Genomic DNA, 12447 nt, shown 5'->3' on the forward strand with positions numbered 1-12447 from the left:
CTGTTTAAGTAAAACACCTCACTTTCAAGAGACTTCTGATCCCCAAGTCACCATGTCCAAATTATTTTAGCTATCAACTTAATATTACTTGATGCTAGCTAAAAAGAGAATACCACTAACAAAAAAACGTCTTTAACTGGCTCTTTCACACCTGTGGACAATAATCTGGAACTTCACTTCAAATGGTTTGGCTACTGGAATAATCTCATACTGATACTCTAATAAACCAATGTTAACATATTATTTATTACTGGAAATAAAATTCCATTGAGCCAACCACCACCACAATAATGTTAATGATAGCAGCTGACATGCACTGAGTGTTAAGTACATGCTGGGTACTATTTTCAAGAGGTTTCAATTCATTTTAATCCCTATAAAAACCCTAGAAGGATAACATCACATTTTAAAGATGAAGGAAATAAGGCAAAGTTAAATAACTTGTTCAAGGATACAAAGCAAGTAAGTGGCAGCCAGGATTCAAATCTAAGAAGTCTGGCTCCAAGACCCAGTGTTAACCATCGTGATATATTGCTTCTGTCAAACGCTATTTCTTGCTTCTGTTGGTAAAATAATTCTCTAAAAATAAAGACCAGCAAATTTAATTATTTTTAATTAAATTTAATTTAATGAATGAAGAAAAAAATCATGCTATGCTTCTTTAATATTTACATTCCAATGTTCGTTACAGAAAAAATCTTGAAGGAAAAAAAGTTTTTATATCTACCTTTACATAGAATATACTACATACTTACTTACCTGGCAAAAATTTCAAAGTTTGCAGCATCTGTCTTTCCTGAGAAAAATCCACCATTAAATGAGTCATGTTGTCACTGACCTTTGGTTTCAAAGAAAGGCGAAAAGCTGAAGCCATCGTTACCCTATGGCAAACACAAACATTGTTTTAAAAATAAAAGAATGGGAAGTATCATATGTTTAATTTATAAAATGAAAAGATAAAAATTATTTTACTCTAGTGATTTCAGAAACTATAACAACGGTAATAAAACTAAATAGAAATTTGCTCTTAGAGTCTTGGAAAATTAAAAAACTAAGATTTTTAAAATTTAAATACATTTAACATAACTTTAAGGAACTTTCGTCCGCCTACCTTTATAAAACTGTACACAAATACGAATATCACAAAAAAATGAATATCCAATATAAATCATTGTTTGCAGACCCAAGAGTCATCTGAACTTCTGTAAACTCAATCTCACTGACTTCCTGATGCCAGCCTCATTCCTTTTCATATGCCAAATAATGAACTGTACATGTACCCTGATTCAAACAGTCTCCCTAGTAGTCACAGCCACCCCATGTAACCTTGAATAAGAGTAGAGGTACACTGACCAAACATATAGCTTGGTAGCTGCTAAAGAGATGCCATGGATGAGAAAGGAAAGTAGTAGAATCGTAATTCTGAATATCATGCTAGTAGGTGTCTTTCTAATGTACTGACGCTAAATGGAAGGATACAAAGAGAAATAACCCTGTGAAACCACATGCCATGGAAATAATCATTCAATAAATATTTATTAGATGAATATGGTATAAAAAACAAACAAACAAACAAAAAGAAGTCATACAAGACCTCATTTTACCCATAGTCTGGGGAAATTGTTCTGTCAATTATAACTGGGAACTACAAGAAATACTCATGATCTATTAATTTGTCATTTTATCTCAAATTTCACCTTTTCACATTACAGTAAGTTTCCATAAGTATCACAAAGTAACTCTCCTTATCATCTTTTGTCAAAGAATGATACAAAAGTAAAATTCATGTATGCTGTCCTCCTAGTATACAGTTTGGGAGAGGAAGTAAATAGAGCTAGAGGAAAAAAGAGAATACCCAGCCTAGTCATTCAGATCTGCCAAATCTACTCTAGAGATCAATGGTATGAAAGATATCAAACTTGTTGCAGTACTTTTATTTTGGGATTAAAAAAATGTCTAATTGTTTCTGTATTCAGTTATTTAATTTTAAAACTAGGAAAGTAATCACTTTATTTAGTAGAAAGAAACAATGATTTAACTGATCTATTTATCAAGAAGAAAATGCTATACTGAAATACAATTTATAGGGAAGGGAACCTGCATTGAATGCTAAGCATAACACTGAGTACATCGCATGTATTACTTTACTGGTTCTCAATACAATTTCAGATCATATCAATAGGAAGTTTGGAACAAAGGCTAAGTCTTGACATGCTTTGTTCTTTACAGCCCCAAGCATCTTCTGATTTGGACTTCTGAAAGAACTATATTCAGATATGTACTAGTAAATGCCCACAGAACCAATGAATGGCTTTGAACCAACTTGGTTGCTACTAAACCTGATTATTTAAATGTTTGTTGAGAACTGTTGAAAAAAATATCTAAAAGTGTTTTAGGGAATTTAAATCTGAAAATTCATCTGCAAAACTTGATATAATCACTATGGCCTCAAAGAAAAAGAATGTTCCTTCAAAAATACATTATAGAAGCTGTGGTACATATATACAATGGAATATTACTCAGCCATAAGAAAAGATAAAATATTGCCATTTGCAACAACATGGATGGACCTCGAGATAATTAGGCTAAGTGAAATAAGCCAGACAGAAAAAGTTGAAAATCACATGGCATCACTTTTATATGGGATATAAACCTAAAAGTAACAAATGAACAGGACAAACAAACAGAGACTCATGGACATAAACTACAGACTAGCGGTTACCAGAGGGTGGGGCGGGGGGGAAGTGGGAGGTAGACGGGGTAAAGGGGTCAAATATGTGGTGACAGAAAGAAATCTAACTATGGGAGGTGAACACACTGTGTAAATATATATATGCCTTACTGTTAAAGTATACAGCTGAAACTTATTGGATTTCATTAACCAATGTCGCCATAAAAAAATAAATTTAAAAACTTTAAAAAATGCATTAAAAGTCTATTTTCTAGTCAATGAAAATTTCAATCTCCATAAATCAAGTTAGATGTATAACAATGCTATAAGCTTTAAAAAGACTGAGCTTTTTATTTTTAAACTGAATATATTTAGACAATATGCCTCAAAGCCCAAACTAACAATCTAAAATCCATAAATAATTCTCTACATTACAGGATCCACGTGGTTAGGAATGATTTAATTAATTCACCCTGACTTTCTCAATTTACTTCTACTAGTACAAGCTGAATACAAGGATCTCTCTTCCTCCTCGTTTTATTTTTGCGAAAATAGCTGCAAAACATATGGATGAACACTTTTAATTTCCTCAAACAATCTAATTAATTTGACTCTTCCTTTTATGATCCGTTTTCTTTAAAAACCAGTAATTCCTACAATATACCTCAACTAATCATATTCCAACATTACTAAGCATCCAGAAGTGTATACCAGTGATTTGTAAAACTGTAGAAATTTGCTGCGTATTATCTTCTCATTTCTGTCTTTAGTGTTCTTGTCGCTCCCACTATTCCTCCTGCATAACTTCTATCACAGCAAATAATAAATACTTAGTTCTCACAGGTACTTTCATTTTCATATATTTGATTCCTTGCTCAGGTATATTATGCACTCTTCTTTAAAACACCACCTCTGCCCTCACATTAGGGAATAATCCTTTCTTCTCTTAGTGAAAATAATTATTTCATTATGATGATATGTTTAAATTATTTTTATGTTATAAAATGTAATGATGGAATTCCAGAAACTTGCTTCTTGGGAGAGCCCCTAAAAACTATCTCAGAGAAACCTGTAAATTATGAAACTAAAAATCAAGTTTAAAAAAATTAAGCTATAATTCAGAAATGTTCCTTAGGAAGCGAAAAATTTGTAGGGAGCCTAAAAAAAGTATAAGCTTTGAAAAACAAAAACAAAAAAGCCGAACCAAAAAGAAAATGGAGTTTGCTCTCACAGAAAAAAGGAATCCTGAGTTCTGAGATCACTTGGATACTGATGAACAAGCCAAGAGGTTGGCTTAGAAGAGAAGGAAAAGAAATCAAGTTTCACTGAAGAATACATTCAGCCATGAACACTCATTACAAAATTAAATTTTGACACACAAATCTGGACAAAGGTCTCTCACAAAGTCTTTGGACAACTCAAAGACTGATTAGGAAGTGACTTCTAATTGAAAAAAGCAAAGACCTGAGTAGGACTCAGTGGAGTAGGTGGCTAAATAGAAAAATAATCTAGCCAGGGTGGAAGATGGATCACTCATAGCGAATTCCACAAGACACAACCCAAAACTACCTTACCCAAAAAACTGACCTACCTAGCAACCAATCCTCATATAGCCAATACTTTCCACCTTCAAGCTCTCATAATCTCGTTTCTAAATTCAGGATTTATAAGAATGATCCATGTCTTTAATCAATCCCTGATATAAAATATAGAAAAAATATAAAGATTAATATTTATGCTAAGAATCCTATGACTGCCATGTGAATCTTGTCTCTAGTCAAATAAATACCATGAGAAAAACACAAAATTTGAAGTCTTCGGCCATAATTAACAAAAGAGACACTGGCTTTCACACAATCTATAATTAATAATTTGGTAAATCATGATGAAAAATAATTTAATCTAGGATTCTGAGTGGTGATTTGAAGAGCTTGGCTTTCAGAGAATCTCATAATCCTCAAATGAAGAAATCTAAGTGATCATCTCACTGTAGTCAATGCTCGGTGACCAGCCAGGCAAGTCAGAACCATCCCATCTGTGGTAACCCAATCCAAAATTGCCAGCAGTAGTTTTAGCTCTCTGGTGTATTCATTACAGGAAGTACTCAATTCCTTTAGTCCTGGCTCTACTAATGAGAAAAACCTTTTAAGTCAGTCTTTCCCCATTTTCTTTAATATTCTCTTCCCATAAACTAGATAGTAGTGGCATTAGAAATAGATAGAGATGGCACCAGGAACAGGACGAAATGAGAATACGAAGGTGTTAAACAGAGAGGAGTGAAGTAGGAGAGCTTTAGCTCCTGAGGACTATTTAAAATGCTGTGACTTCTCGGAAAATAAGACACGCTTATAAAATTATAAAATGCATTCCAGGAATATATATATATTTTTAATTATTCAAAATGGTCCCCCATCCATTAGCATAGCTCATTAAGAACTGTACTAAAACTAACTAGATTATACCAGAAATGAAATTCTTTTAGAAGTACATAATTGTCCACAACTCTGTTCTTAAAAATCTTGCTGATATATTGTTTATTCCAGAAAATATGCATTAGATATTTTCTTTTTTTTTGTACCTGGCCATTAGGTATTTTTATTTTAACCAATGAGATTCTAACAAGAAATTGTTCTTGAATTTCATTTCTGACTTCAATGTCAACACAAATAAAAATGGAGGTTTTATTCCATACCTATCCTTGATCTGTCTGGCAGCCTTCGAGCAAATCAGGGAGAAGAGAAAGAAGGCAGTTAGTGCTTTTCATGCAAGTTTCAATGGCAGTGACATGCAAGAAAAGTTAGAATATAAATCCTGGAATATATTAGTTCGTATTCACAAAAACATAAATTATAAGAAATCTGTACAGTTCATATCAGCTTGCATAATGTGATGTTAGAACGATAGTAGAAAATTCACACCCCATATAAAAATCACCTTAAAAGGAAATTTAACACTTCAAACTAATACCAGATGACTATAAATGTTTTTTCTTACCTTAAGATTATCATAACACACTTCCACTTTCATTCAGTCTGACACTCTTCAACTAGAACAATCAATCTCCTTCATGGGGCACACATGTCTATGCACTCTGATGATTTTTTTCTTATACATTTCAAATCTGCTCTCCAATTTTTCTTCAGAGATCTCTTTCACCACTTCATAATGATTGTTCCAAGTTTTCTCTATATGCCTTCACTGGGCAAGGACTTTGTTTTCTGAGAGCTTGCCTGCTAACATATAAAACTAGGCTGCAGTTCTACAATCCTTTACCCCGAAAGAGTGAAGTTGTAATGGCAAAAAATTCAGACAAGGAGAAACCAGAGAAATGCTTCCAGCAATGAGATCTTTCTCTCAGATGACCTCATAAAAGCTGCCAACTTAAACCTACTCTTCAGGTTTTTTTTTTTTTTTTTTAGAATGCTAGCACAAGTTTAGAAAGGGGACACAGCTATTAATTAATGTTGTACACTCACAGAAAAATAATGAAAAATACAAGTAAAAATTGTTTTACCCTTTACATTTACATGCGAAATAAGAGCCAATAAAAGTTTTTGCCCACACTGACCAGCATGATTAATGATGCATCCAATGTAAGGCTGTTTTCCTCGACACCATCCCCAATGTCCAGCATAAAGCTTTGCACACAATAATAATAACTACTACATGTAACTAAACATACAGCACTGCTTCTGTTGCTTCTCCAGTTCCAGTATTGTTCTTACTTGGTATCAGTCATTTTCATACCCATCCTAAAAGGTTCTAGTCTGACAACCTTTCTACATAAAAGAACTACAATTTAGATCAGCATATTATACAGTTCCAGCACTATCATAATCGATTCTGTGACCCTGTACTAATTCTATTTCTTTATTAAGGGATTTTGGTCTTTAATGTTTCTAAAGATCCTTTAATGTTTCTAAAGATCCTTTTACAACCCAATTTTGTAGCATCTATATGTTCCTTAAATCATGACACTATGGATAAGAAATGTTAAGGAAGTCAATTACACTGATTTTTTTTTAAATTATTGTCATTATAGCTAGAAATATAACCAAAGATTTTAATATAAATGTTAAGGGAGGGGAAGAGGAGACTCTTCTTTGTACTTGATGTTTCTTTATATACAGAGGAACTGCCACCAGCATTACTCCCTTAGTCTCTTTTTATTCCTTCATTTCTCTTGGGAGGTGATATGACTTAATCTGATTATGAGTTTGAAAGGAGAAACTAAAGATAAGTAGCTCAGCACCTTTCCGTTTTTCTGGCTGTTTGCTTACCCACAGAGAACATACATTCCGTTCTTTCCTTTGATTTAGTAAGTTTCACTGAAAATGGCTCCCTCACAGACATCTGAAGTAGTCCCATAATGACCATATCCGGGTGGGTAAGTCTAATTCTTGGGTTCAATATTAGGAAGCTTTCCTATTGCTCTAAGCCAAATTCCTCAATATCATTGTATTGGTATTTGGCCTCTTAATCAGCTTTATTGTTTTATCTTATTTCCCAACTGGTTTAGAACTTGGTTAAAGTAATGTTACTTACCAGTCACTCTCAAATAACCCAACAATATGAAGACAATTACTATTTTTTAAATTGACCATAATGATTCAACTTCATATCCAGTGTTACTTAATTTAGTAAGATGTCATTTTTAGTGTGTGCGAAGGGACACATGCATGTAAAGCTTTCATGTTATTTAATATACTAGGCTGTTTGTGACAAACAAGAAAAAGGTATAGATGACAAGCCAGATCATTTAGGAAAAACTGTTGTCCCATGTATTATATATATAAATATACCTAGTTAGTAAAACTGAAAACTCCATGGTTTCTCTTTCATTTAGGTTCAAATTTGAAAGAAGTTATTCTGTGCAATGATAAAGAGCAGAAAGTCTCAAATTCTGAAAATCTCTCTCTAAAAGGGTCCAATTTCAAGAAATGTCTTAAATTGGAAAAGAGATTGTTTAATTCTTTTCCTGGAATTTCTTCTCCCAAAGCAAAAGCCATCCAAAAGATATACAATATTATATTGCTTGATTTCTCTAAGTTTCCATTTCAAGAGTGATGCATTTTGTCAATTTAATATTTTGGCTTAATAAATACTAACCGATCCCAACATTTACCACTATTCTGTCTCCAATACATTTATCTGCAGAACTCCACTTAGTGAGTTATGAAGAGGCCTCAGTGAATGCTTAGATTTTTAAGTTATGGTACTATATATTACTGAAGAGCCTTCAAGAAGTATTAGTCATATTTCTTTGCTCAACATCACTATTTTGTACATCAATTTCAATCACTACTTCTATTTCAATCTTCTAGTGAAATCTTGTTTGCCAACATTTCATTTATCTCTATTCATTAGAGATGGCTCCTTTCTCTCTCATTCCCTTCCTCTCTCAATTGTTTTAAAAATAAATCTTATAATTCTGATCCTTTATTGTATCAGTTTTAGAATTTGTCACCTAAGACAAAACTTCCTGAAATAGAATTGTAATAAGAATACAATGTAGGAGTAATCATGAATGGTTCTTTTTAATTACCAATTAAATATAAAAAGAAGTTAAACAAGATCTTTTCCCAGTCTCTCTTGTTTTTAATCGGCAATGAGTAGATAAACTATTTTATTCCATGAATAGATCAAGCCCTTTAATGGCTAGAATCTTACTGTTTCTATGTTTCTTCTTAATACCCTCATTTTTCTCCTTTTATAGAAAGATATTAGAAGCAAAGTACTCTAAAATAGTTCTACTTATGGAGTAGGTATATTGAATAGTATTTTCTAAAGTTAAAAAGGGAATAATAAAAAAGAAGTTTTAGATCTTGTTTACTGTACTCAATGAGACATTTATCCAAACAGAAAAAAAATTTAATATTTCCAAATAGCTTCCCCATCAGCAGACATTTTGAAACTCATCAGCAAAAATAAGGAATATTGACCAAGATTTAAGTTATCTGAGTTTCAGCCCATCACATAACTAGCAAGTTACTTAACTCTTTTAGGACTCAGTTATGTCACCTTTAAAATGATGAGCACTAAGATATCTCTGAACCCTAAATGTCCATCCTAAGCCATCTTATTTGTAGAAAACGACTTTTTAAAAATTATCTAAAATTAACTAAACATTTTTAACAATCTAATTCTCAGAAATACAGGCGCAAATGGAAAAAGAGGCAGCAAAGGAATAAAAATCAGAGAACACTGATAAATAGCAACAAAAATAATGTATGTTTTTGAATGATAACTGCTGAGAGAAAAACACACTAACACTGTCAAAACAATAAAGCTGGCAAAATCTAGACATCAAAATTGGCATTTGCTTGAGAAGATTTTTTATTTTGATTTGCAGTATAGTCCAATAGAGTTTTTCAAGTTTTGTCTACATGTCTGCACTGTTTTATACTTCAAATTTTCATACTTAATTTGGGGCAGATAATTTTGTAATGGTTCCTTGAGACAATCTGAAAATGACAAAGAGGCAAATATTTAATACTTTTTCAATACTTTTAACAATATATAACTGAGACTTTGACTCTCACCCCAAAAATACCATATTAAGGGAATAACTTGGGAAATAAAGGGGATTCAGTCATAGAGAGTGAAAAGAAATAGTTTCAAAATGCTATTTTCCTTTAGGCAAAAATACCGACTTTCAAAAAACAAATTGCATACCAATTGATTCTATATATTAGAAGTTTTTGATATTTCCTATATAAATCTGTTTATAAAAAGAACCATTTTTCAAAAACACGATCATTCAAAAGTCTTCCTCACAAAGTCATAGTAAATCGTTTTAAATAAACTCTGAATACAGTACTGCATACATCTGCTCTATGACTAAGCACATTAATATAATACACTACATTTTTATAGAACATAAATGACCCTCAACTGAAATAAAGGTGAAAAATTATAACTTGAACTATTCTAAACAAACACTTAGATTTGTTTTTAAGTTGCCTTCACACTGAAACATGTCATGCTATTGTTGAAGGTGCTCTCCTCTCCCAGCATCCCTGACTTCAGCCTACCAAAGCAGCTTCTGCCAGTACTTCTGCTCCCTTGAATATACTGAGTGAGCTTCCATCCCTCTTCCTATTTGCTCCTCCCAGTGGTCACAGCCTGACACTCACTAAACAATATTCCAATGACTGAGAGTCAGTGTGGGAGACACACAAAACCCATTCTCCCTCTTCATCTGTTATCAAATGTAGAAGACACTGTTTCCCTTTCACCTTATTCTGTACATTTTATGCCAATAATGGCGCCTGGCAGGTAACCATTCCGTCCCTTCTAGTCTGACAAGTGGCTTATGTGTGGCAAGACTGCGATGAAATGACTTGTTAGTTACAATGACTTGGAAACTGTTCCACAGACTCAGCTCTTTTCACAGGTAGAATTCAAGTTCTAAATTCAGGGGGTGGGGAAAGATAAGGATACTAATTTTGACAAAGGATTCAAGAAGTATTGTGCAGGCCAGCTATTAGCAGAGAACCCACGTTTGGTGGGGTTTTGGCTACTTGTCCATCCAGAAATAAAGCTAATGATCCAGATCTCATCTGCTGGTGATCTTTCTGCATATATTTACTATCAACCCACAGTCTTAAAAAAAAAATTAGTGAAAGTCCATTCTAAAATCCTTTTCCATTTGTGCTATTTTTACTTGCTCACTTTCAGACTGTCTAATGTTGGTAAATAGCACAGCTTCATATTCAATTCTCATGCTGAGATAATGCAATGTGATCATTTAAATGTTAGTACTTAAAATTCTCTTTTAAGTACTATGAAGCCTAAAAAGACTCATGGCCTGGGTTTTAGCCTGATATTTTTTTGTCCCCATGAACTATTCATATTAATCTGATTTAATCACTTTAAAGTGGGATATTTGAAATAGTATATCTTAAAAGAATTTTTTTCCAAATTTCTAAGGATATACTGCTAGTCCAATAATTAATCTTGAGTCATTTTTCCCTATTGTGAGCAGTTAGGAACCCTTCGAATTTACAAACAGCTGGGAATAAGTTTTAATTAAGAAAGCTAGAAGCAAAGCTGGAAAGAACAAAGAAGAAAGAGAACAGTAGCCCTTGAGAGGAGGGGAAGAGAAGGACTCAGAAAATGACAATGAAAAGAGAAACTTGGTAGAAACAAACTGTATCACAGTTTTTCTGAGTGTCGGTCCCTATTTAAATGCAACTGGACTCAAGTTATTTTTGAGTGCTTATGTATACACTTTAGTCTTCTTCCTCACGCTCAGGCTCTTGGCCATGAATTCTTGCTGCTATGATTACAGCTGCTCTACCCCCCTAGAAGTAAACTCTGTTGACAACAAGGAAACAAAGAAAAAAACAAAAAACTTAGCAGTGCCATGTATGTATTAATAGTCAATAGATTCTGAGAAACTATGAACAGAGGATATTAACTGTTTCCCATGAACTCTACGACACTGATTTTTGATGACTCAGACATCTTTTGCTTTCAGCATGTTTTTTGGCTATGTTCTAGATATTTAAGGTTATCACATAAAAGCCCTTTAACTAGGTGACATGTCTATTACATTAAAAGTACCTTAATGTATAATACATTTCCCTCATAATTCCTTTATATAAGTGCTACTAAGTGCAAAGATGAACTTCCTCACAAGCACCTCCAAATACGAGAATTAATTAGTTCACTGGTTTATAGCAAAATAACTTTTGTTTTGATTAATTTCATTAAAAAATATCAATTTTAAAGTTCGTTTTCAAAATGTAGGAAAATAAGCCAGCAAATGTTACCTTCTTGAGGAAGTTTTTCCCACCTTCAAGTTCACAGAAAAATCATAAGATGAATACATGAACACAAATGAATCATAAAGCCACCTTTCTAACACCAATGCAGCTCATTACATAGTCCACAAAGACCAAGGAAAGTGATCTCAAACAAATATATTATCTCAATAAGATTATGACATAGTATATATTTTGCTAATTATATGGCTTAATTTCCCACTTTTTCTATAACATTTAAAAAACAACCCTACTTAAAATAAGAACCAGAAACTAGAATTCAGAATCTCTTTAACACCAGAATCTAGTTTAAAACATTAGCAGTTTTCTTGCTCCACTGTTCGTATTTTCATATCAAATATACCTCTTAAATAAAGGACCTACATTTTCATATTTTAATAAAACATTCAAATAATCTCTTCAACAGTAGAACATTTAATAACAAACTTAGTAACAAATTCCACTAAATTAGTGCTCATTTGCATCAAGCAGATGTTTTCCCAACTAGCTCACACAAAGTAAGACAAAACTAGATTTCATATTCCTTTTAGACTGTAGATTTTTCTAGACTGAATGAATCCAAAATTAAAAAAGAAAATACCATTTTTTAAACAAAACTTTTTGTTTTAAGTGGATTAGTTTTTTGGGAGTTTAGAGCACTACTTATCTTTTTTTTGTACCTTTGAAAATTCTTCAGCTTCCTTTATATCTAATGACCGTGTTGCAAATTCTAGTAGTTCTTCAGAGTTCTCCAGGGCATTATTACATTGACTAAGCTGACTCTAGAAAAATAAAATCATTAAAATAAAATTTCCTATTGCCATCAGAATCTTAAATATGTATTATCATAATAAACTTAGAATTTTAATGGCAATAATTGAACAAAAATATTTTCAAGAACTACTGAAGCAAGGTAATTTTTAACAAATTTAATTATCTTAATACATTGTACTTAACATCTCATAGTTTGTCAGAAAGAGCTCAACTGCAGATAAAAACATATTCATC

The 12447-nt window shown here is 32.6% G+C and overlaps 1 protein-coding gene across 3 annotated transcripts in view; it reads right to left on the minus strand.

Annotated features, from left to right (window-relative positions):
• The window catches only part of FSD1L (fibronectin type III and SPRY domain containing 1 like), a 54735-nt gene that overhangs the window by 20673 nt on the left and 21615 nt on the right, over window positions 1-12447 (minus strand). For 2 of the 3 annotated variants that reach the window (XM_023533488.1, XM_023533487.1), the window contains one exon: window positions 839-881. In XM_023533488.1, the coding sequence (XP_023389256.1) occupies window positions 839-881 (43 nt within the window). Of the gene's footprint in view, window positions 1-759; window positions 882-5363; window positions 5387-12447 lie in introns of all 3 variants that reach the window. The other variant, XM_011364963.2, reaches the window with a different exon arrangement.

This window comes from Pteropus vampyrus, unplaced genomic scaffold (assembly GCF_000151845.1).
Source record: "Pteropus vampyrus isolate Shadow unplaced genomic scaffold, Pvam_2.0 Scaffold103, whole genome shotgun sequence".
Classification (NCBI taxonomy): Eukaryota; Metazoa; Chordata; class Mammalia; order Chiroptera; family Pteropodidae; genus Pteropus; species Pteropus vampyrus.